This window comes from Puntigrus tetrazona, chromosome 12 (genome assembly GCF_018831695.1).
Source record: "Puntigrus tetrazona isolate hp1 chromosome 12, ASM1883169v1, whole genome shotgun sequence".
In the NCBI taxonomy this organism is placed as follows: domain Eukaryota; kingdom Metazoa; phylum Chordata; class Actinopteri; order Cypriniformes; family Cyprinidae; genus Puntigrus; species Puntigrus tetrazona.
Genome location: NC_056710.1, coordinates 13,343,513 through 13,368,085, shown reverse-complemented (window position 1 = coordinate 13,368,085; position 24,573 = coordinate 13,343,513). Strand labels below are relative to the sequence as shown.

The 24,573-nt window shown below is 37.1% G+C and overlaps 1 protein-coding gene across 1 annotated transcript; it reads right to left on the bottom strand.

Moving 5' to 3' along the window:
* Window positions 1-165: 165 nt before the first annotated feature.
* On the bottom strand, window positions 166-23,104 carry ccdc186 (coiled-coil domain-containing protein 186). The gene is made up of 16 exons (XM_043253833.1): window positions 22,972-23,104; window positions 19,642-20,492; window positions 18,339-18,465; window positions 17,102-17,230; window positions 16,103-16,315; window positions 15,869-15,988; window positions 15,306-15,410; window positions 14,951-15,049; window positions 14,235-14,321; window positions 14,002-14,144; window positions 12,482-12,737; window positions 11,590-11,779; window positions 10,149-10,229; window positions 9,079-9,298; window positions 3,676-3,895; window positions 166-2,135 (listed from the first exon to the last, which is right to left on the bottom strand). Exons 2-16 carry the CDS (start codon window positions 20,469-20,471, stop codon window positions 2,052-2,054), a joined length of 2,904 nt encoding a protein of 967 aa, XP_043109768.1. The 5' UTR covers window positions 20,472-20,492; window positions 22,972-23,104; the 3' UTR covers window positions 166-2,051.
* Between the last annotated feature and the right edge of the window lie 1,469 nt (window positions 23,105-24,573).

Here is a 24,573-nt window from a genome sequence, read left to right as displayed (position 1 = left end):
CAATTATAATATTTTCATTTTAATCCCCTTTTAACTTATATATATATATATATATATATATATATATATATATATATATATATATATATATATATATATATATATATATATATATATATATATATATATATACAGTAAACTCAGAAGTTTAAAAACACTGGACCATTGTACAATATATCTACAAATTTATAATCACAGTTTCACTCACTATACAATCAAGCAGAGCACAAATTACAGACCAGAAACAGAATCGACGCATTTTTTTTTCCTCATCAGTTTCAATTCACCATTCACAAACAAACATACATACATACTTCAAAAGATCTTTTTTGTATTTTGAGACATTAAATAAATGATGAATGTAAAGCACACTGATAAATTACCGACAGATTATAGAGTCTTCATTTTGCTATTAAGGGCTCTGTGTAAATGCTTATTTTTCGGCTAGCATTGCATAATTTCCTTCATCCAGCGTTTTCCGGAATGTCTGCAATGTGTTTGGGATTTTGGAGTGCTGAGAGCTACAGCACATGCTCTCAGTGTTAAAACAACTGATATGACCTTGACAAGCTTATATTGCAGTATGGCAAGTTATTATGAACCCTTTATCACAGTGTATGGGCATGATTTTACTTTCAATAGCGGCTCAAGCGTGAGAAAACCCAGAAGACTGAGAATGGCACTGAAATGGTTGGTAAACCGACTGATATCTGCCAGTTATCTACTCTAAAGGTGAAAAAATCAGCAGCAGCATCCGACGGGGCGATCCTTCATCATACTCCCCTGCAAGAAGGGACGGAAGGAGAAGCAAACTAGTGATGCCTCTGGCATTCGCAATTCATCGGTTGGAATGGATTCAACTCTGCACGATGTTGTGTACCATATGTTACATCACCACGGAATTGGACAGGGGATATTTTGCTGGAGTCTCAGATGGGACGCTGGCTGGGGCGACTACGGCTCAGTCAAACAAACAAAGAGGGGGGTTAAAATTGCACTTTTGCCCTTTAATATTTACAATATCTCCTTCATTTCGCAGGGATTTTACACTCTACGTCTTTATAGGGGAGCAACAAACTCTTCAAAAGCAGCACAGGAGCGTCATATGCACGAAAAACAAATAATAATACAAAATAAAAAAAAGATGGAACAAGAAAATAAAAATAATTGTAAGGTTGTTTCTACAGGAAACATATAACCAGAGGTAGAAGGGGGGAAAAGCAGAAGTATAATAATATTTAATTACAACTTAATCCAGATAGAATGAACCGCAAGCTCCCTTAAGACTAGCCCAACATGTATCAAAATTTCTGAGATGTAGTTATTCATTCTGATTAATGTGTTTTAACTTCATAATGAGACAAAGCAAGAGCTGTGTTTTTTGGCATGGCCCTTCTCGCCCTAAGTGCTTTGCGAGAGATAATGCTATCCGGGTGTAGCAGTAACCTAGCAGCAGCTCGAACGGGGAATGTTGCCCACACTCCTGTGTCAGAGCGTGTGGGATTAGACGCGAGGGTCCTTCTCATTACATAATACATTCATTAATTGGCACGTTTGCATGAGAGCGGTGAAGAGCGGCCATTAACCTGCGGTGCAATGAATAGAGGAAAGAGTCTCTAAAGAGCTGCAGAATCTCCATTAGTCCAGCACATTTTGTTCTTCGTAAGAGCGTGGGGTCACATTTATGAGAATAGTCATTCATCTACCAACTTCATACACCACGCTGCTGGATTTGGACTACAGTTCTGCTCTGAACCCGATGAACTGAGTCATCAAGGCACGGATGAGGAGGCTACATCGCAGGGGACGGCGAAGAGAGGACAGTTGGGCACGACGTGAAAAAAGTAATCTCTTTGCTTTCCAGTCATCTGTCACACAGGTATCCTTAGCGCAGTTCAGTCCTTGTTTTGAACTGTGACTCCAGTGTATAAAACAGACTTAAGTTGTCTCATGAAAAGAGCGCTGTTTGGATCCCAAATGGAGTAAATCGTTTCGTAACGGGCTCTGTCGTACAGCGCGTGCTATTGTAACATCCTTCCCCTCGACTGACTTCACTTCCTTCCGGCTGCGTCGTCCGGCACTCTTTGCTGTTTGATTAGTCGTTCGATCTCCGAACCCAGCGTTTGGAGATTCTCCTGTAGCGAGAGAAACAAATCAGGCAGCTGTGAGGACTAACGCTATTATTTCCACTGTCATTCATATACACAGAAAGCAAAAAGAGAAGAGAGTCTGTAAGCTAGGATAATCAGGCAATTTCTGGCTGTTTTGCTTCGAAACGGTCTGATTTCCTGCTCATCTCATGCTAAGACCCTAATCCTGCCATTGTGTTTCGAATGGAGCTCTGCGTTCCCCTTGCGCACTGTCCTCAAAACATACTTTATTAATTTCTCTGATCTCCCCGCTGATGTGCTCCCTCAAACAGGAAAGCTGCTGTCCCTGTTGTGACCTGGATGTGGCTTTAGAAGTGAGAGAACTGGTCACTGCCAGCATGGGAATTTGCCCACTTACTCAACAGTCATCCATCACCACCAAATTTGCTTTTCTTCCGATAGCATCACCAGGAATCTAGTTACGCAGAAGCTTAGTTTAATAATTGCAATTACATCAGCGGATGCCATTGTGGAACTCAATACTAACATAAATATATCAACACCTAGTTTGTCTATATATGGTCACACAGTTGCAAACGCATGCTGTGAAAGGATACGGTGAGATTGCATGCAATTTGCTCTTAGGTGATAATGTACTTCCTGTTGAATAAGAAGGTTTGAGTGGCTTTTCTATATACACAATATATTGGTACCAAACGGTTACTGGCTGATACTAATTATTGCATCAATCAATTTTAATTATTGTCCAGTAATCCAAACTGTATTTTTTATAGAATGGTGTGATGCCTAAATATACTTGTAGTATTCAAAATGACTGATTTATGATTAAAGCATTTCATTTCAAATTTATTTAGACAAAATGCTACGAAGATTTCTAATTGGCTATAAAATAATTGCTGGCTTACAGAATTTTAATACTGGGTTTATCAATTCTTTTGTGCAGCCACAAATCTATGTAAATTAACCTAATTATGAGTTTTGTGTAATGGCAAAATAGCTCCCCTATGATCACGCCTTTAGGAGTATACCAGAGCTGGGCAACATTTAATAAAATAATAATGTAATAAATCATTTCATAATCATTAAAAATTTGTTTTATATTTTGTTATATTTCATTTAGTAAAATATTTTTGTTAAAAGGAACACTCCACTTTATCTATCTCCGGGTGTGGCCATAGCACTTTTAGCATAGCTTAGCATAGATCATTGAATCCAATTAGACCAGTAGCATTGTGTTCAAAAATGACCGAAGAAATTTGATGTTTTTCCCATTTAAAGCTTGACTCTTCTATAGTTATATCGTTAACTAAGACCAGCAGAAAATGAAAAGTTGTGATTTTCTCGGCCGATATGAATGTGAACGATACTCCCATTCAGGCGTAATAATCAAGGATGTTTGCTGCTGTAACATGACCACAGCAGGCACAATATCACATCACACAGTGCCTGTGGAAAATGGTCCCCAGGCATGGTTAAAACTGCTCTAGACCTTGTTAAGGTATTTATGAGTGATGACCAAGAAACTCAGAATGTCAGATGTGTGGATGTGTATTTGGACTTTTACCTTCAGTGTGATGTTTTTAAGCAGGGTGTCCTCTAGCACAGCCTGGAGTTTGCGGTTGATTTCCAGTGAGAGGTCAAGAGTGAGGCCGCTGTCGGCGGGGTGAGAGGTGTACAATGATGCCATGATACCTCCCCTCCGGCTCAGGTGGGCTTTGTTAAAATCCGAGGCTTCCGAAGACAAAGCTCCAGACTCTTCTCTGAGCACGTAACTTTGGATAATCCTGCAGGAAACAAAGAGTTTTAACTGCATTCTGCACTGAATAGAATATATGCACACATAGCAATTTAAAGCGTCAATGAAATCTCAAGCCATAAAGGCCATTGTCACTAATAACCCTGAGCATGGAGGTAAAAGGGTGACATTACTAACAAGCCCAGGGACAGAAGAGGGAAAGATGGCAGCCTTTAGGACCCCATTAGGTCATATCCACCTCATCAGTGTCTCTCTCCTTCTCTCTCTTACACTCTAGATGATAAATGAGTTTCTCAAATGACAGATTAGAAGGCTTGGAACGGCTAAATCTCAGTCAGCCGCTCTCATAAGTTTTATTTAATGTGACACTCACTTCATTGAAAAAGCTTTTCATGTCATTGTCACTTTTGCAGGAGTAGTTCTTGGAAGAAGAAAAAAAATCAATTAGCCTTTTTTAATTAGTGAATGAAAATAGTGGTCATCTACCAAGTGTAGATAAGGGACAGGCTTCTTGATTTAGATTTAAGACGGAAAGGTTTTTTGGTTAACGGCTTTTCTTGAAAGAAATTCTATAAAAGATTGGTTTTCAATTATTCAAATTAAATTGAAGTCATAGAATGACCTTGCGTAAAAAGTCGTAAAATGCAGAAAAGGACAGCAGTGAAGTATTTTTAGTTTGGTTTAAAAGTACTTTTCATGTATCTCTACTTTTAATTGTTGTTTTTCTTTCCTTTACCACGATCCAAAGCATTATATTGTACATTTTTCGTATTTATGTTTCATAAATGTAATACTTGATTGCATTAGAAATCTATCACTTTCTTTTAAAGTAAATGTAATTCAAAGATTTACTTGAGTACAAGAAAGTATTATATTTTTAATGTTCTTAAATATTAAAGCTAAAACACACAATAACTTTTATTTAAGAAATGTAGTACAGTAAAAAGAATGGCATTATACTTTAAAATGTAGTCAAGTAAGGTCTTCCAAAAAAACACACTGATAAACTACAGATACTTTCTAAATTTGAGTTAAGTAAAATAAAATACTGTAAAAAATACTACGGTCAGCCTCTGGTAAAATGTTATATGCAACTTTACCTGAATGAAACAAGGCTCAGAGAAATAAAAGTACACCAAAGCACAGAAAAAGAGATGACAGCTTTTCACCAAATTTGAAAATAGGAGCATATATAAAAACCTAAGCTCAATGCTCATAATAATAATAATAATAATAACAAAAATTTACTAGTTCAAATTGCAACCAAAATGTCAATCCTTAATTGATGTAATCATAACTGATGTAAAAAAGAGATCTTATACAAGTTATAAAAAACATAATTCAGCTTTAAGTGCTTCAATTTAAACCACACCGGCGGGCAGATGGAAATTTAAAAGTAATTATCATCTCCATCACTAATCTTTTTCATTTAATATGATGGAATAGAATGGGAGAAAGAAAAATAGAAAAAAAAACAGCTTGTGTGATTTTGTATAAAAGATAATGTAGTGATGAAGTGATCTTTTAGTCTCCAGGAGAGAGTTCTCTCTTTAGCCACCACTATTTCAAATCTATTTTCTCTGCAGTGACGCATGGCCCAAATAAAGCCAGAATTTGATTCTAATGGTTTCTTTAGACCAGTGCTCGAGACAAAGACATTAGAGGACGTGAGGCTAAAGGTCTCTGCCTGAGAACAAAAAAGAAAAAAAAAAAACTATGCAAGTGCTTTCTGAATTGATGAATTCATTCTCATTTTACTGTCGGAGTCTAAAATGAAAGCACTGGGCATCGATCAAACAAACTTTTAAAAAGAGTTGCATTTTTTCCTTCCTGATGACTCAAAATGTCTCATAGCTGTTATTTATCAGTGTGACAGAAAAGAAACCGGGAAAATTCACATATGCTTGGCAAAAAAAAAGTCTGTGATGTGTCGATTCTAAATAAAAGACAAACACCCACACATATACATACACAGACACACACTAAAGAAAGAAAGAAAAAACAAATAACTTACCTTTCACTAATATGGGGTCCACCAAGTGGACCCCAGCTCCGTAACGGTAGTATTTAACAAAATGAAACAAAGAAATTAAAAAATTGTCTCTAACTAAATGTGCATGAACTATAGCTAGAAAATTCATTGTATCCTGCACTTTTTTGGACAATTTTATTAATCTACTGCCACTGCTGAATTTTATTGGTTATATAGGACAGAAGAGAACTGACAGTAAATTTGAGGGAAAGAGAGGGGAGAATTGGATCAGGACATGACCCAGGCCAGACAACAGATGTACTACATCATGTGCCACAGCTCCGACACCATTCTGACATTTGATTTTTATTTTGTATAAAAGAGATCACAGTTATAGCTTAAGCTCAGTGGCATGGCCTGATTCTCACAGCCTAGAGGCAGAAAAAGTGAAAGATAGACAGCGGGAACACCAGGACAGTGTAGAAAAACAGACACAAGCCATAGAGTCAAATAAAGACAGTTAGGATTTGACAGTCTGTTCATATATGTGAGTTCTAAGCTTCTGTCTTCATTCAAGAAATCAAAAGACAAAGTGTGAAGCTTTATGTTTATTTTATGAGGATTGTGAGTTTCTAGCAAGACAGCTTGAGTAAAGATGAGAGATTGTATCAAAGAGCTTATCAAATTGAAGCTAACATCAAAGATAAATCTAGACAGCATATCCCTGTTTCAAACAAGACGCAAAATTGTTGATTAAAATATAAATACCCATACTAGTTACCAAAAAAAAAATATAAATAAATAAAAAATACTATTAACCAGCTTTTGCAGTCAGATAGCATTTCATACATTACGACTGCAAACTTGCGGCTACTGTCCACGTTTTGTTAACTTTTCCAGAGAAAACCCAACTTAAATGAAGGAAAAACTTAAGTCATAGTAACGAGTTTTTAATTCACTTTCATTTCCCCCGCGTATTTACCACAGCAAGAGATGTGAAAACAATGATTAAAAGTGAACAACAATAAAATATACCTTTGAATTTAGAGGATTGCACATCGAGGATTTGGGAAATTTGTGCACCAGTTTTTTGGAAGCGGTTCACTGACAGCACGTCACAGCCCCGGGCGTCGTAACATGCTTACGTTTGAGATCCTTTTATTTTAAATCCCGGTGATGTAAATTGCAAACATTGCTATGGTGTTTTAAAATCAAACTATGAGTGCCATGAAACCCTTTAAAAGAGGTGCGTTCAGGGGTGGGATCTAAAACATTACAAAGTATTTCCCACGCGAAACCACAGCGCTCTCTCTTGTTTATCAAATGATCATAATCACATCTAGGCCTATTCATTTTATTATCCTGCTCCTAGCCTTTTATTCAGACTAAAAATCATTTCATTCGGGTAAAGAACCTGGCATTTAAAGAGCGATTTGCACATCCCGTCATGCCGGTGACTATATGCCCATACAATAATGCATTTTGCAGAATTAAGGTTAACGATTCGTCAATTAATTCATCATTAATTTAAATGACGATCAATTTCCAATGATATACTGGTCCTTTGGGGAACGCATGTCAATTCGAGGGGCTCGTATTCAAAACATTCAATCTTTTTTTTCCCCCCACACATTTCATCTGCTGGTGGCAATCACCACTAAACACAGCAATGATTTATGCACCATTCCAATAAAAATTAATCACATGCAAATCCAACGTCACTTGGTATCAATTCCAGAACATCAGTGATTTCCTCCAACCGCCCTTGATGAGAGGCGCAGTGAGTATTATACTTAGCCTTATCTCTTTAGAGATAAATGGAAATCCTGGGCTAGGTGTAGTCATGCTGTTAAATCAAGGAAACCTTATTAAATCAACCTCAGTTTTATGCTGTAATCAATTTCCACTGAGCCTTGAGCGATATACAGACCAGATCTAACCTTCCTGCATGTCAAAGAATCACTCAAATGGCAACAGTCGATAAACACTGGGAACCATTCCACTCCTTGGGGAATTTGGACTCATTGAGGAAGCTCAGCTGCAAGTAATGGCTAAAGATCAGCTAAGGAGGCTAAATTAAGCCTGACCTCAATGGGATGCGTCTTTGATTAGAACTAATGAATGTGGGTTAGTGCAGGTGGACCGATTCAAGGCCTATCATTACTCAAGTGATGGGAAAAGGACAGGAATGGCATTTCTGTCCATAGTGGTGGCAGCAACCCAACTTGCAGCCCTCTGCAGCATGTTAAATTATTCATCTAATCCAAAGACATAAACAAAGTGCTCTCGTTCTCGAAGACCATTTACTTTGTTTAGCAAAAAGATGTTTTTTTCTGTGGTGAAATGGGCATCTGCGGCCTGATTCCTCGTGTATGGAGGTGCATATGAATATGTATCAGGCATCATTAGCAACCTCGGTGACGCATCACTCCCGCACGAACTGACAGCTATAAATATCACTGCCAAAACCTCTCTGTTAGAAGCATAGGTTAGCTCAGTGTGTGTGTGTGTGTGTGTGTGTGTGTGTGTGTGTGTGTGTGTGTGTGTGTGTGTGAAAGAAAAAGATGAATGTCTGCCAGATTTCCTTTTGTAATGAAAGTCAAGATACAAGCCTTGGTCAGGAAGCTCCCAGACAAATAAATAAAGAAAAAAAACAGCAAAAGAAAAATAAAGAGAAAGAGATGATGCAAGAGAGGGACAATGACTAGCCAAATTAAACCAGATGGAAAGGAAGGGCAGCACTGAGAAATTCTCCAAACGATGAGCTCAGAGCTATTCTACAGTGGTAACACTACAGAAATATTTGGACACTTAAAAATTGCCTGATCGGTCAGATATGTTAAATATTAAACACATGCCAAACTTGTTTTTTTTTTATTAATAAGACTGTCTTTTTCACTATTTTTATGTGGGTAAATATGTGCTATATTCATTTAAAAATAAATGCTGCATTTTGATATTTTATTAGACATTCATACATTTTTCAGTGTGGTATAAGTGTCCAAATGCTTTCTGGTGCCACTGTATCCTTCTGCATTATTAATTTTCTATGAAGCTCATGGATTTTATTTGGTGTTCTTCTTCACAACTTTGGATATATAGGAAAACATATGCATCAGTGTCAGCCAGGCAGCTTCAAGCCCATTTGTAAACGTCAATTAAGCTTTGGATTGGGAGCAAATTAAGCTTTTCTCCATCGTCTTTTACCTTCCACTTTGTCTTTTTCCATTCTCACTCACTTTGTCTTTTTCCTGATCTCCTCCACCAACTGTTTAATGTGGTCCTCCATGAATTCAATCTTCTCGTTCTTACGAGCGTGTGCTTTCTGCAACCGCACGATGCGCTCCACCAGCACAGCTTTGTCCACCTCGGGGAAGCTGTCCACCACTACCACTGAGGAACCGGACTGATTCTCTGGTGAACGATCATCCGTACTGCTGCCTCGTGCGTTTAAAGAGCCTGAAAGAACGAGATTTAAAATAATGTGAAGCTACAGTTACACTATAAGAGCACTATTTCAAACAACTTAAGAAATTTTGACACAAAGATAAGAAAAACAATCTGGGCTCAGTACATGTTAAGATATGCGCAACAAATGCTACGGACAATGATGATCACCACAGAAATGTATTTTGTCTCATTTCTCAAAAATTGCAGGTTACAGTAACACACTTAGAAGAAAGTAAACCAGGTCAGCATTCCAGAGGGTTTAAATGCATAAATATTAAGATTAGATTTGTGTTAAAGCATTTATATGATATCTTAGTCTCAGTATTTCAGTTTTATCTAAAGTCAGAACACTTTTCTATATTTTGAAAGACAGCATATAACTTGTCACTGTATTTTTAATTTTTGTTTTTTGGCTTGTTAGATGTTCACTCAAGCTGTATTCGGATCATAAATGGCAAAACTTTAAAATATTAAAGTTTAAAAATAACACTTTTCTGTTTGAATATATGTGGACCTTCACAATAACTTACATAACAACTTGCCTATTCATAGATGGCTTTTTGAAATGACCCAATTTCATTATGCACTTTAATGGATTAGCTCATTACATGAATAGGTAATTATAACTGTAACTGTAATTGTAACTGTAATTCCAACTATTTATGAAAAGATATGGATGATAAAGTGTACTGAAATTAAGCAACATCACATGAGCAGAAGGTCTAAAAATCAGCAAGGGTGAACTGTTGTATAAGGTGTTATGAATACTGCATTATATATAGGCCTCGTGAACAAAAGATAAAAATGACTGAGTACGTGTCATTCTCAACGTCTCTAATGAAGTGTTAAATAGATGTACCTGAAGAACTGGAGCGGCTGCCCATGCTGCTGCCCTCTCGATCACATCCTCCATTCTCCACCTGCTCCAGCTTCTTGCGAGCTACACAAGGGCAAAAGCACACTATAAGTTCTTTCTTTCTCACTGACAAACACACACTCACACTCCTGGCTGAGACAGACACCTCAATAACAGTAATGGGCCAATGACTAGCTGCTTTTACAGCTCAGTGCCTCATTCCAGCGTCGCACCTGCTGGGGGGGGGGTTGTGACCCACCATAAAACCCCCACCCACCAGGCTCATCTGTAGCGTCTGTCAGCTATTCAGAATTAGGTTCACATTTAACATGCAGACCTTGAAAAATCCTGAAGATCACGGGGACCCAAAAAAAGAGGAGGAAAAAATAGATTTGTTTAAAAATACTTTCACGTACTGTATGCCTCCTCCGACACTAAAGAGAGTCCCATGGCGCACGTTCTTCTCCCTTGCCCTCCCTTCCTCGTCTCACTCACAAAGAAAAGATGCTATGAAACGGTCTTGTGCCCTAACCTAGCCTTTCCTGCGGCTACAGGCAGGCACAGATACATAAACTCAATCTGTCTGCAATGAACGTCAGTCTGCCCCACCGAGAGCGTCAATATGGCTTGATAATTACTAACAGTGCCTGTGGGCTCCTGGGAGCGTGGAGAAGTAACTCACTGCGAGCCTATTAAAATAACAAATCGAATTCTAGTTAAGACATCTAGACACAGGAGAAAAACAATATGAGAATGGAATGAGATTTTTTTCGCAATTGAGTTATGAATTGTTACTTTGTTGTCTTTCATTTTGCATTAAAATCATTCGCATCGACGGTTTTTAATTGGAGGGTCATAACGCATCCCACCAATGGGTCGCGGGGTTGCTCTGACAGAGAAAACAGAATGAGGATAAAAAGCAATTTCAAATGAAATTTACAATTGTGCATATTTAGGATAAAAAAAGGGAGGAGAATATTTCCCACATTGACGTCAAAGGTTGTGCGTCCAACTCTACAGTATTTTGGCGGGAGATGCTTGGTTGAAACGAGCCAAATTAGAAAGATGCCAGCATGGACCTGTTGTGTGACATGTTCTTATCCTCAGAAAACATGAGCGTAACTACGCAACACACTGAGGCTGCATTAAAAACTGCTTTTTCTTACATAACTATAAATATTTGAACAAAATACAGATTTAGGTTTTACGGATTATTTTCTTTTTTTTCCTACAGTAAACTACTTTTATCATTTGGGTGGCAAAAGTAAAATTTGGGTTTGATGCTTAACCATGAAAACTTTTGCAAAAACATGTTGAGATGCACTTGAGATCATTTCACACTATTTCTGGACTCGATATATAAGTAAGTAATAAACATAACTAAAATATACTAAAAAATAAAATCAATAAATGGAAATCAATAAATATTGTGAAAAGCGCTAACCCTGCATGAGCTGCTTGGTGAGATCTTTGATGTTGGCCGCCTGTTTTCTCTTCTGAGTGACCAGTTCATCTCGTAATTCCTCCACGCGTGTCTTTAGTTGTGAGGTCTCCGTCTGTAGTGTTGTTCTCTCTGTCTGCAATGTCAGAACTTCCTCCTGCCTTTGTTGCTCCTCTTTCTTCAATCTGTCCGTCTAAAAACATACACAAACTGAATAATGCTTCAAAATAAAAGCTTTTTTTTGTGTGTCTACCTTTTTAAGGAGTTGTTAAAAATTAAACTGGTCAGTCAATACATACTGATAAAAGTCTGATATCAAATTAGTGCACAGTGTTTCGAAGTAACCATCCAAAAAAAAATAGTATTATGACAAAATCATAGCTATTTCAATGATAGTGTATGTTTCCAGTACCAAACAAAGAAGCTATTTATTCTAACAGGTATCACTGTAGCTAGTGATAAGTAATTCGATTTGTTTCATTGCAATGGTTCATTGTAAGAAATGAGATCATTAAAATTTAATTTCCGTCATTACTCAGTAGTGTTTCTGAGTAGTATTTTACGGCTCCTTTTCTGGGGCTAATACAAATTTAAATAAACTATTATTTGTTAATAATAGCAAAGTTTCACGCTCTCCCCTTATTAAGGTAATCCTCAAATAAATTATTTGTTAATTATATAGTTATAGTTAATACATTGGACTTTTGAACAGCTTGAATAAATATGGATTGTAATATTTTTTTTAATCAGCTTGTACTGTGGAACTACGTCTAGAGTAGCTTGGCTGTAGTTCCAACTACTTTTAATTCCAAGTAGCTTGTTAGTTGGCATGGTACGGTTTCTAAAAAACCCCGCCAACACTGATAGAGCGGTTTAGAGCAAGCGATCGTCTTACCATCTCAGAGAGGGATCTCTCAGTCTCCTCTAGTTTGCTGTGCAGCTCTCTGGAGCTGCTGTTCATTCTGTCCAGTTGGGCCTGTAAGCTGTTGCTCTCAGACTGCAGCTGAGCATTTTTACTGGTCAGTTTCTCAGTGAAGCCCAGTAGCTCCGCCTCTCTTGTCCTGCTGCCCTCAATGTCCCTCTGCAAATCTGTGATCTGAGAGTTCAGATTCTCCACTTCCTCCCGCAGAGACGCAATCTCCTGCTCATCCCTGAAAAAGATAGGTACAAGTCAGACATGAGGACCGGCACGTGTACAAGCCATGCTATTTAAGTGATTTCTACCCTAGTCTAATTCCATCACAACGGTGTACCAGTATTCCCACCTGACCAAATGACTCCACAGACCATAAAAGTGTCTGGCTGAAGCCTCTAAATGAATACACTAAAGACAAAGGGTGTGTCATTTGTGGGAATACACATAACTCATCTGCAGCAGTTTTTAAACACCCTCAAAATAAGAATGAACTAATACAGCTGAATGACACGTTTATCTGGCCACCAGAAGTGAAATCAGAGCAGCCCCTGTGAGGCGGCCAAGGAGGTATGAATTATTCTGTCAGTGCTTCAGGGGCCCATGTGATCATGCTACAGTGGATTCACATCCACCTGCAGTTCCCGCTTCAGCAGGGTCCACCAACCGCTGGGAGATCGCTCAAGGTCAGGCTGCTGTCCTGATGCTACTTACTCAACAGAGGCACACCAATATTAATAGGTCTGAGGATCTGAAAGTGGGATGCAGATGCCATTCAATCATGCTAAAAAGAATAAAGTCTATAGTGTTGTTGAAATAATTAGAAATCAGAGTAGAATGCACATATAAATAGAGTAGCGCTGTATTTTTCATTAGCATTTTTGTTTTGATATCCATTTTTATTTATTGATTTTACTTTTTCAATTGTAACATTTTATTTCAGTTAGTCTTTTTATCTAAAATGTTTTTGCTTTTAGTTTTTTCTTTCAATGAATAATTATTACCTATCTATTTTTAGAGTATTTTTAATAGGTATTTTTAATAGTGATCATTTTAGTTAAAATAACACTCTAATCAATATCTTATATAGTTTCCCTCTCTTCATTTTATTACTAAATGTTTAATTTATTTTTTAATACATAAAGGCTTCATAGCAATATTTTAATGCATTATTTATTTTGAATTATACATTAACAATGATTATTAATATTATTATGAATTATTATTTGTTATTTTATTATTTTACTGCATACCTAGATTAATACATTCTGTAAAAACTTAACTTAGGTTCAATTTGTTATGTTATTTGCACCGATAATACACTTTGAAAATAGTTTTAAAGGATTGCAGTGAAATTTAAATGAAAAATTTCTCTGATATTGTTATGACAACTCTAGTCTCAAGAAATGGATCTCATTTCATAATCTGAAAAACTGAGCTGATAGCTGAACTAATAATAGACATGGTCAGTGGTAGGTTGTTGTAGGCACAAGTGTTCAGACCTCTGGTGCTGCTCCTCTAGTCTAGTGATAGCGGTGAGTTTTTCCCTCTGGTTCTGGATCTCAGCCTTCTGTCTGTTAATGATCTCTCTGTATTTGCCGAGTTCGTCTTCCCAACGGGGCCTTTCGTCCTCCAGACACTTAACCTAAGGGCCAGAGAGAGTGCCAAAGCATCAGAATAATGTACTCTCACACAGAATCACTTCATAGTGTTATCTTTAGAAACGAGTTTCCACCTTGGTCCGCAGGGTGGTCAGCTCATCCATGCCTTCTTTAAAAGTCCTCTTTAGATCCTCCAACTCCTTAATCTTAGCTTTGTGCATCTGCCAATCAAACAAAATGACCCTGAACACCCCTCCTTTTCGCACACCTCATCGCCATTATTCATTATTGTAATCACAATCAGCAGAGGACGCCTGCTAGGCAACACTATGTTAATAATGCAAATGAGAATGCAAATGGTAATAACACTATTTCTTGCACAGGGGCGACTCATTGATAAGGAAGTACACACGCTCATTGTCGGCCTCAGGTACTAATGACGCTTGGTGAATGGAGGCTCATTTCCTCATAAATACATTTAAAAGCAGGTGGCAAAGTGCCATATGGGCTAAACGGTTTATCTCAGAGGCGCAGTGGCAGACCCCGCAAAAAAAAGCAAATCAAAGACATATGATGTGTAAAAAGAACAATCACCTGCCCCCCAAAAAGTTTTAAAACCAAACTTTTACGAGGCCTCTATTCCCTACCGAAGCTCATGACTTGAATACGAATTAAGAAATTGATTTAATTAGGGCTTAATATTATGACAGTACCTGCTGGGTAAGAATATACTGATATCATGCAAACAATCCGGATAGTTTATTTTTTTATTTTTTTATTTATTGTCTTGCGTTTATTTTCTTAAAATGACTGACTCAAGGGAATTGCTGTAAATGAAGTAAAACTGTACCTCTAGCTGGTCTGTCTGCTCTTGTTTTTGCTTCTCCAGCTCTCCTTTGGTCTCTCGCAGCTTTGCATCTAATTCATTTGACTTAATCTCCTCAGATTCCTGCAGGAGACAAAGAGGGGAGTAATCACTTAAGTTTATAACAAGTAACAGAAACCGCAAATTAGGTTATATAGCCCCAGATAAAGATAAGCCACTTATGTTGAGTGGAGGACTGAAGCAACCTTTCTAATAAATTATAAATGCACTACTTGAAATGTCATAATAGATAACTTGTTTTGCGTTCTACGTGCAGGGAAAGTGTTTGTAAATGGTGCCCTCTAGTGGGAAGTATTGATTTTACATCAATATACAGTACCTGGTATGTGCGGATCATGTCCTGGCAGTTTTTGCGAATCTGTTCAGTCTCCTCCTTTGCTTGAGTTAGCTTGGCAGTTGTTTCTCTTAGTTTGTCCTTTGTTTCCTGTTATTAAAAAGTGTTGTTATTCTTAATAAAACTCATTTTCAATAACTGAATTAAAGTTCAAACAAAACGTAAATATTAGATGAAAAAACTACTAATAAAATTAATACTAATAAATGTGTTTATTTACAGTACATAAATGACTAAAAATTGCATTAAAAATTAAAGCTAAATAAAGTAACAATGACAAAAACACACGATAGTATTACTTAAAAAACAAATCTATAAAATAAAACATAATTCAAATATTAATAAATTAGACAAATTTGGTAGACAATGCCAATTAAATGACACAATGAAGTAGTTACAATCCCTTGCTTTAACAAGTTGGATAAAGTATCCTCTGTGCTATTAGAGTTAAAGCTGTGATAGACCGTATTAAGAGTATTAAAACTTTATAATTATCCTTATAATTCATGCCCTGCGTGAACAACTTCATTCAGTGTTCTCTCGTTTACCTTGTGAGCATCTGTTTCACTCTTCAGCTTGTTCTGTGCCCACTTTACTTTGATGACGTTAGAATTAATTTCTTCCTTAACTTTCTCCAGTTCACGGGATAGTCTCGTCACTTCATTCTCCTACAGAAAATCAATCAAAGACAGACTCCTAAGAACTTAATCTACAATATGCATTGATTGTATATAACACACCATATCAAGTACCAAGGTATCATCTATATTTTCATGTATGACCTTTGCGTCGTAGAGCTGCTGTAGGCGTCCTTTCTCTTGAGCTAGTGTATTTCCCCGCCGAGCCTGTTTATCTACTTCCGCTGTGGCCTCCCGTAGCTTCTTCTCCAGCTGCTCCTTCTCCCTCCGCAGGTCCAGAGCTTCCTTTTCACCTCTAACATACTTCATCACCATTGTCTCCTTCTCCTGCCGTGCCTCCTCACATTTTTTATTGGCCTGGGAAAAGTAACACAAATGAACAAAAATTGTTTAAAGATCATGTGAGATCTGAACCTATACCCATCTGGTGGTTACCAGCCTATATATTATTGTATAATAACTTTTGACATGTTTTATGCATCCAACGGCAGTGAAAGAGCAAAAGAGAGGCCCTCACACTTGACTGAGAAATTTACATGAGAGTGAAGGGATGTTTGAACAACCCCTGCCAAACTAGAAGTTTGAAGGACTTGAACTTATAACCATCTAGTTATCAGCCCGAATAAACACCATTCTATAATAACTAGGCCATTTAACAGATTGTATATATCCAAATGCAGTGAAAGCACAAAAGACAAGCCCTCGTACTTGACGGGAAGTTTTCATGAGAGTGAAGGGTTGTTTGTTGTTTACCAAACTAGGCATGATTTGAACCCATGACCATTTGGTTTTGCCAGCCTTAATATACACTATCCTATTGTAATTTGGGCATTTAGCTTATTTTACACATCTAAAGGCTCTTTAAAAAGTCTTGTCAAACTAGGGTCATGTGAGATCCAAATGCTGGACATTTAGCCACGGTTGCATGGACTAAAACAGCACGAGCACAAAAAGAACAATGGAAACCCATCTTAATGACCTTCTTTCACTTTGTGCAAACGAGACATCACTGCAGGACTGACATAATTTCATTTTGAAGACGATGCTGGACAAGGAACGCAGACTGATTTAACAGTAATTTAGCCAGTGTCCTTATGCAAGAAGGGCTTTATTTGGAATGTCTCTATAGTGATGACCTCTCACCTGTTCGAGTCGATAGGCCATCTCCCTCTGCATCTGCTGGATTGCATTCTTAGCTGCCTGATCTTGGTGAACCTGTTTGTCTTTGGAGTCTTTCAGCTCCTTTATAAGTTCCTCCACCCGGCTTTCAAACTGGTAAAACAAGAGAGGCAATCGGTGAAAAGGGAGAGACTGTGGTAACCATAAACATATTAATAATGATAACAAAAGAGGCAGCTCTTACAGAGAGTAGCTGGTCCAAAACAGATCAGTGTTTACATACACAGCGAGTGAAATATGAGCTGCGCCTTCATTTAAATTTCAAGTTCTGGACAGCTTATGAAAATAAACTCAAATCAAATTTTAAATAAGAGACAAAGGCTCCATTCAGGTTTTGAAAAATGATTAATAAATAGGGTTTCTGGCAACCATGTGTAGGAACCAAGTGTTACATTTTCTTCACAGTGCCACTACAGAATGAAAGTAAACAGACGGGCAAGGTTTCATTTAAAAGAAACGTTTGTCTGTGTGGCCTCAAATGCCTGTTCTGACTATAAGGACAAACCATGACAACAAAATGCACTCAATAGTTTCACGTTATTACTGCTACACTTAATTACGGCTTCGCAACCCGTTCCCCCCAGGCTGCTCTGTTTGATCTGTGCTATTACTCTCCATGACAGGGGTCTCTCTTAGCCTAAAGTAGCTCTCAGAGAAAAACGTTTTTTCAGTATCAAATGAAAGCTCTTCAGCCAACAAGTGTTCTCTAATCAGTGCACAAGGGACAGCCATGGATAGCCACGCAAATACTGAAGGGGCATTTAAATAACAAATAGTGCCATTGAGCGAAACATACCTAATTTCTGGATGAACCAGAAGTGAAATGGTAATAAGAGCGTTATTATAAACAACTATTCAGAGGTTTGGGTAAGATTGAGTAAGATTTTTTTGCTTTAAATTGATCTAAATGCACAGTAAAAAAAAAAAAAGATTTATATTTTAAAGCTGTTATTTAGAATTTATATTTACCAAAGATTCCTGAAAGAAATATAACAAAAATATTAATTTCCACCATTTATAATAATAAGAAATGGTTTTTGAGCATCAAATCAGAACTTAAACTTGACTACTTTTCTTGATCACTTCCTTGTATCAAAAGGTTGAACCAATAGATAGTCAAGTTATGCAAAACACAAATGAAGACAGACAGACAGAAACACACACACACACACACACAAAAACAATTTATGGTTGCCATTACTTTCTTAATGGTGCAAATATGCTGCTTCTCTGTTTCCATCCTCTTCTTCAGCTCATCCCTCATGTTGTCTTTCTCGGAGCAGATGCCCAGAATCAGCTCCTGATGTTTCTTATTCTCATCAAGTAATCTGAAAAACAGTTACCAGCTGTCACTACCAATGTCAGCACTTTGTAATACACAGGAGCCGTTATACTGTGAAATAACACTGCTTGTGTTGTGCCCATCTGTTATTCGTTTGTCAATGGCATGAATATTTGTGCTAAACTTGCGATCTAAACCATATCGAGGACAACAGCTAATTGCTTTCAATAAAGTACAAGGCACCGATGTGCCATAATGTAGAAAAGAGTATGTGACATTAGCAAAGGGAACAGGTGTCTGTGCGCATCACCCATAAGACAATATTAACAGCAGGCCAAGCACAGAAGAGCTATGGACTGGTTCCAATAAGTGAGCCAGCCAGATGCCCTTGCAAAAATTAATAAAGCCAGAACAGGAGGGGGTTTTAGAGCAGGCAGGCTAAGTTTGATCACAGCATAAAAGAACCAATAGTGCCAGAGAGCTAAGAAATCAAAATTTCAAAACTGAAATAAATGTAATGAGAAATAAATGGCTGAAATAAATGTAATGAGTTGAACATGCAATGAACCATACAATAAAACAAAGCCAGTCTTTCCTTTGCATGGTCTTCAGTGACTGTGACGCAAAAACAAAGCACAAACACTGTAGTTCTTATGCATAAATCTTAGCCAGCTCTTTCAATAAATCATGAAAAATTAATAAAAAAAAAAAAAAAAAAGAAAAGAAAAATCCCACTTAGAGATTTACTGTTTTGAATAATCCTAACAAATCATTCACTATTCCTAAAATTGAGAAAATGCAAACTAACATCTCAATAAGTTAGGTATAATTAATGTATAACTTATTATTAATATAATAATAGGCCTACTTAATTAAATAGTTTACAAAAATGGGTGAAGGACAATAATAATTACACTATAATACAAAAAAATATATAATATATACTAAAACAATTATAACAATATCATCAATTTATAGAAACACAATACTGATTATTCATGAACTCATTCCTCTTGATTAGGGAAAGTTTACAGGGAGTGAACATGTGAAGAGATTTTATTGCCACACACTGTCAAAGAAAGATAGTAAGTGTAATTTTCACACAGGTAAGAATGCCAAATTAGACTAATGATTTACCATCTCCTGCTGCTATAAATCTAACAGCAATGGACTATAATCTCTCGTGAGCTGATTGAGGTGAGCTATTAAATCAACAGCCTACCTCTTGATGGATTTCTCCTGTTGGGAGTACTTGTATTGTACACACTTCTCAAATAAAACCATGGAGTTCTGGTCCTTCTGAAGCCCATTGGGAGGACTTCCCTTGCGGATGCCATCTGACTGACTGTTCAACAGCTCATCCTCCAGCTCATCCAGCAGAGACTCCTGAGACAGAGAGCGCTGGATCTCAGACAACAGTTTCCTGCTGCAGTCCGTGTCATACGGGTTCACGTTGGAGTTAGATTGCGGGTTTTGGGGAACTGAAACAACATCTGGCAGTTCCTCACCCTGAGGAGCCGGTGCAGGAGTCATAGGAGTTCTGTTAAGTTCTGTTGGTATATTAAATGTATCAAGTGGTGTGGATGAAATGTCATCTATCCCATTAAGAACAGATGGAGAAGATTCCTCAACATTATTCTGAGTCCGGCATTCTGATTCTGTAACCACCTCCACTGGTTCTTTAAGGCTAGAACACTTGAGTTCTCCATCGAGGACAGCGGGAAGTGATTCTACAGCACTGTCTTGAACAGCAGGTGGAGTCCTGACATCGTCAATGGAGGCTGTTCCACTGTCACAGCTTGTGTTCCCATCACCCTGTGCATGTCCTTCAAGTTCTTCATCTTGCTGGACCTCCATGCGCATGTGTGGTTTCGGATCTTCTCTGTCCACACCATCTGAAAAAGCAGCATCCAGCTCAAGACTCTCCAGCTCAGTGTCTTCCTCCTGTTCTTTTAAAACACTGTTTGACTCTTCCAGAACCACGCTGACCTCTGAACTTTGGGAGGGGTCAGAGGCAGGGGTCAGTTCGCTCTGACGATCCGACGGCTCCATGATCTCCTTCAGCTACTGGCACTGGAAAACACAACACAAAAAAATAGGTCACATGGATGTAAAACTTAACTGACTGACTGGTTGTTCAGCCTAGTTAAATAAAATCAGAAATTATGCATAATAAATTTAATTATTTATTTAAAAAAATATTTTAAATGTTAAAAAAAACAAAACTTAATTCTGTAAGAAACAGTGGTGTAAAATAATGTTGATAATAAAATAAGACAGTCAAGTGTAATTTTAATGTTAAGAATCTCCGATTGCTAACACCATTTCATCAACAATGGATAACCAAAAACGTGACTTTTATGTTCAACACCAAGAAGCCACCATAAAACATCTTTATAAAATAAAGCAACACATTCATAAGGCTATCATACATTTATCATATTTCCTTCTGGAACCAGGAATTGAGGATGTTGTGTGCAATGTTTGTGCAAACAGTCTTGCCACACCTGCTGTCGGGACACTGCCATTAATAGAGCAAGTAGTAGTTTTCCAAGCCCACGCATTTCTACGATGGAGGTGTGGTACTGCCTTGCAAAATAGGAACACACGACTCTCCTTCCACCTGGAGGCAGTTTTGTGATGCCAGTATTGTGAAACTAAGGTGGCCCTTCCCTTCTCACCGGCTTATTAAGCCATTGTATCAAGATTCAGTGGTTTCCTGCATTCCCAGCTAAATGCCTATAGATGACACTGGAGCATACAAAAGGGAATGCTGTTTGACACCGAGGAAACAGATACCGATTTTGTGTGATTCACACTGAATGAGTGAAACTGGGGCAGACTCCCATCCAGCAGGATAATCAAGAATGCATTACAAATACCATTAGGATCAGTGTTACAATATAGGTCTATTTTAGGAGCTTACTGTGAGAGTTAACCAGTGTGCAAGAACGGACCTTGGCCTGGGCACCTTGAGCCAAAATAAGGAACGTTTTTTAATCCTTGAGTTGCAGGTTCTTTGCTTTTTCTCTTTAAGAAAAAAATTAAGGGAAAACGTTTTTGTAGAGGAGATTAAAAATCCATTTTCTCTCATTTTTATGTGTAATCCATTTAAGCCTCTTTAAGTGCGGGAATGGAATTTGAATTTCACAGGTGGAAAACACAGTATGTGTCTTCTTATCTGTCAAATTAGTAGGAAATAAAAAAAAAGATTTTTGATTATCTGTCAATGTTTGGTTAAATTTAGTTAATGTTAAACTTTACCAACAGCTTTATTTAACAGATTTATGTCTTCAGTGAACAGCTTTTTCAGCATAGTGCTAACAGTACAGTAAGTTTGCATATCAGCAATTTTTCGCAAATCTTTTTTAATTTTTTTTATTTGGACAACAACAAATGTTAAATATGATAGCCCTACATATAAAACACACCTTTATCTCATTATCAGCATAAATGACTGCATAAAGACATACAGACATACAGTTACACAACAGCAAGTTAGTTTCCTATAATGAAGTAATTATTTTAATATCCTTAATAAAATGTATTCTTGCAAAGTACACACATACTGATTGAGAAAGTAAATGTGGAGCGGCCAATAAGCTAAAACTTTAAAGGTCACCTGCTTCTCATGGATCTCTCCAAGCAAACATTATCCACTGTCAACTGGCACCAAACTGAAAGGTTTAATATCTCTCACTGACTGATACTTCAAATACAAGTACTTCAAAAAGATGTTAAATCGATGATAAATATTATCACACGTCTAGGCAGACTTTTTTGAAAACAGTTTTTGACTCGCATGAGTGAAGCAATTTCCTGAGCATGTTAACTTCCTTTTTTCTCTTTATTATCTTTGATATGTCTTCGTTTTGCTATCTTCAGTCTTACACATATTTGTAGTATTTAACGTGATATCCAGGGGGGAGGACTGACAGTGCTCAGCCACAAAAAAAACAGCACTGCCACCTTTTCTCGCAACAAATACGTTATTTTATCTATTCGTTTCTGCTCATAACAGAAATAACTGCACATAAGATCTACAATTGTCATTGTATTATTAATTTAGAGGCGAAAGTCCGGTGACAGATACTGCTGTCCACACACAGGTGCAGTTAGCTTTAGCATGTCGGCTAACCTCTCCAAATACATCACATTTTACGTGTTTATGAGATATTACCTGCTTAGCTTATTCGAATTAAAACAGATACGGTATTATTGTAACTAATTACACAATGGTCAATGACAGAAATGCCTACAAATATGAAAATGCACATAAAATCAGCTGTGTGGTGGAGATCTAACGTTAGTCCTGCATTACAAGCTGATCAGATGAGTTTTAACAGCCATAACCGAATCTAACAAGACATTGAGCTGGCATACAGTGTTTTTAATAAACTTATAGATTATTAAAGGTATATTACACTGACAATAGCAGTATACCAGCCAGCTGCCATTGAGTTCACCCATTGACTTAGCTTCCAGGCTAATTAAATAAACACTCGCCTTTGTAGTTAAAATCTAGATATTTTAGTTTAAATATGTGACTTACCGCTTATGTTAAATCCATTTAAATTACCATACACCTACTGCCTTGATAAATAGTGAGTGTCAAGTCCGTGTGAGTGATCTCCTCCCGAGGTGACACATCAACAATATGGCCCCTGTACGCATTGATAGCGAAGAACTACTAACTCCGAGACGGGCAGCAACCAGCTACGCAGCACGCAGGATCAAATACCGCCGACAGGGGGAGCCAAATCGGCCCAAACCAGTTGTGCACGATTATCTGGAAAACCACTTGCACATTATATATATATATATATATATATATATATATATATATATATATATATATATATATATATATATATATATATATATATATATAATGTATTTAACCTTCAGTTTAATTTTCTCATTATTATACCAAATCTAAGACACTAATTATCTAAGACACTCACTACATATAAAACAGTGTGTCCACAGAAAAGGGTTCAATCATTCATATGCTAAAAAAGGATAAAAAATGTTTTGTTTTTTTTTTATTAAAAAGCAACTCTTTATAATAGCTCATATCAAAGCAAGGTTGTTTTTCAGTGATACATGCAAGGTTTCAAAGTTGTGTCCCCCACATTTTGTCAACATTCATAAAAATGTAATAAAATCGGGTAATATCAGGGGCAGCCGTCACTGTAGGTGTCGCCTCTTCAGAGTACATCACTGTCAGACAGGTTCTGCTAAGTTTTTTAGTTTTAGAATATTTTAAATCCTAAAGTTAATACTTCCTGTGTCAGAGAAAACAATACATGAACTCCTTCATGAACTCTATTTGTTATTTAAAGGAAATGGCAAACACTGTCAGATGTCACCAACCCAAGATGTTTGTTTTGTTTGTTTGTTTTTGTTTGTTTTGTTTGTTTTAAATATGGTAAATAATTGATCCAATGTATTTAATAGTTAAAATGACTACAAATTCAGGTTTTCATCCCCGCCACCAGATGTGGAATTGTTGGTCACATGTGAATGTACAATCTGTCTGCTAACATGACAATGTGTTTTGAAATGATAAACACATAGGATATATTTATATTTGTGTGTGTGTGTGTGTATATATGTATGTATATACATACAGTACATTTAAGAGTCATGGATATACTTGCACAAAATCGCTATATAAATCATGCTAAACATGCAATGTGTCTTTGCTTTCTTCTTTTCAGCCTCTCCATATGTATTAACAGATTTTAGTTTCTTTAAATTGTTTACACCTTTAAGTTTCTGTTACTTTGTGTCTGTAATAATACAAAAACAAATAGGCAATGTGCTTAAAACATCCTTTTAGAAATTCATTAAGATTTGTTCAGTAGATTCTCAACCAATAAAAAGCTCCTTCACAGGCCGGTCTTGAATAATACTGGCTTGTGCTATAGTTTTTCAGTGGATGCAAGAACAAAAAGCTAAGTTGTGCCCTTTAAAAGGAAGAAAGTTCACTGAACTAAAGATATGATTCAGTGCAAGAATGATTCATTCACATAAAAGATTCATTCACCACGCAGATTCCTTCATGAACTACTAACATAGAGCAGCTCCTAATACCGATTCTGCTCTCAACAGGCAGCCATACACACACACAGATGAAGACTGCACGTAC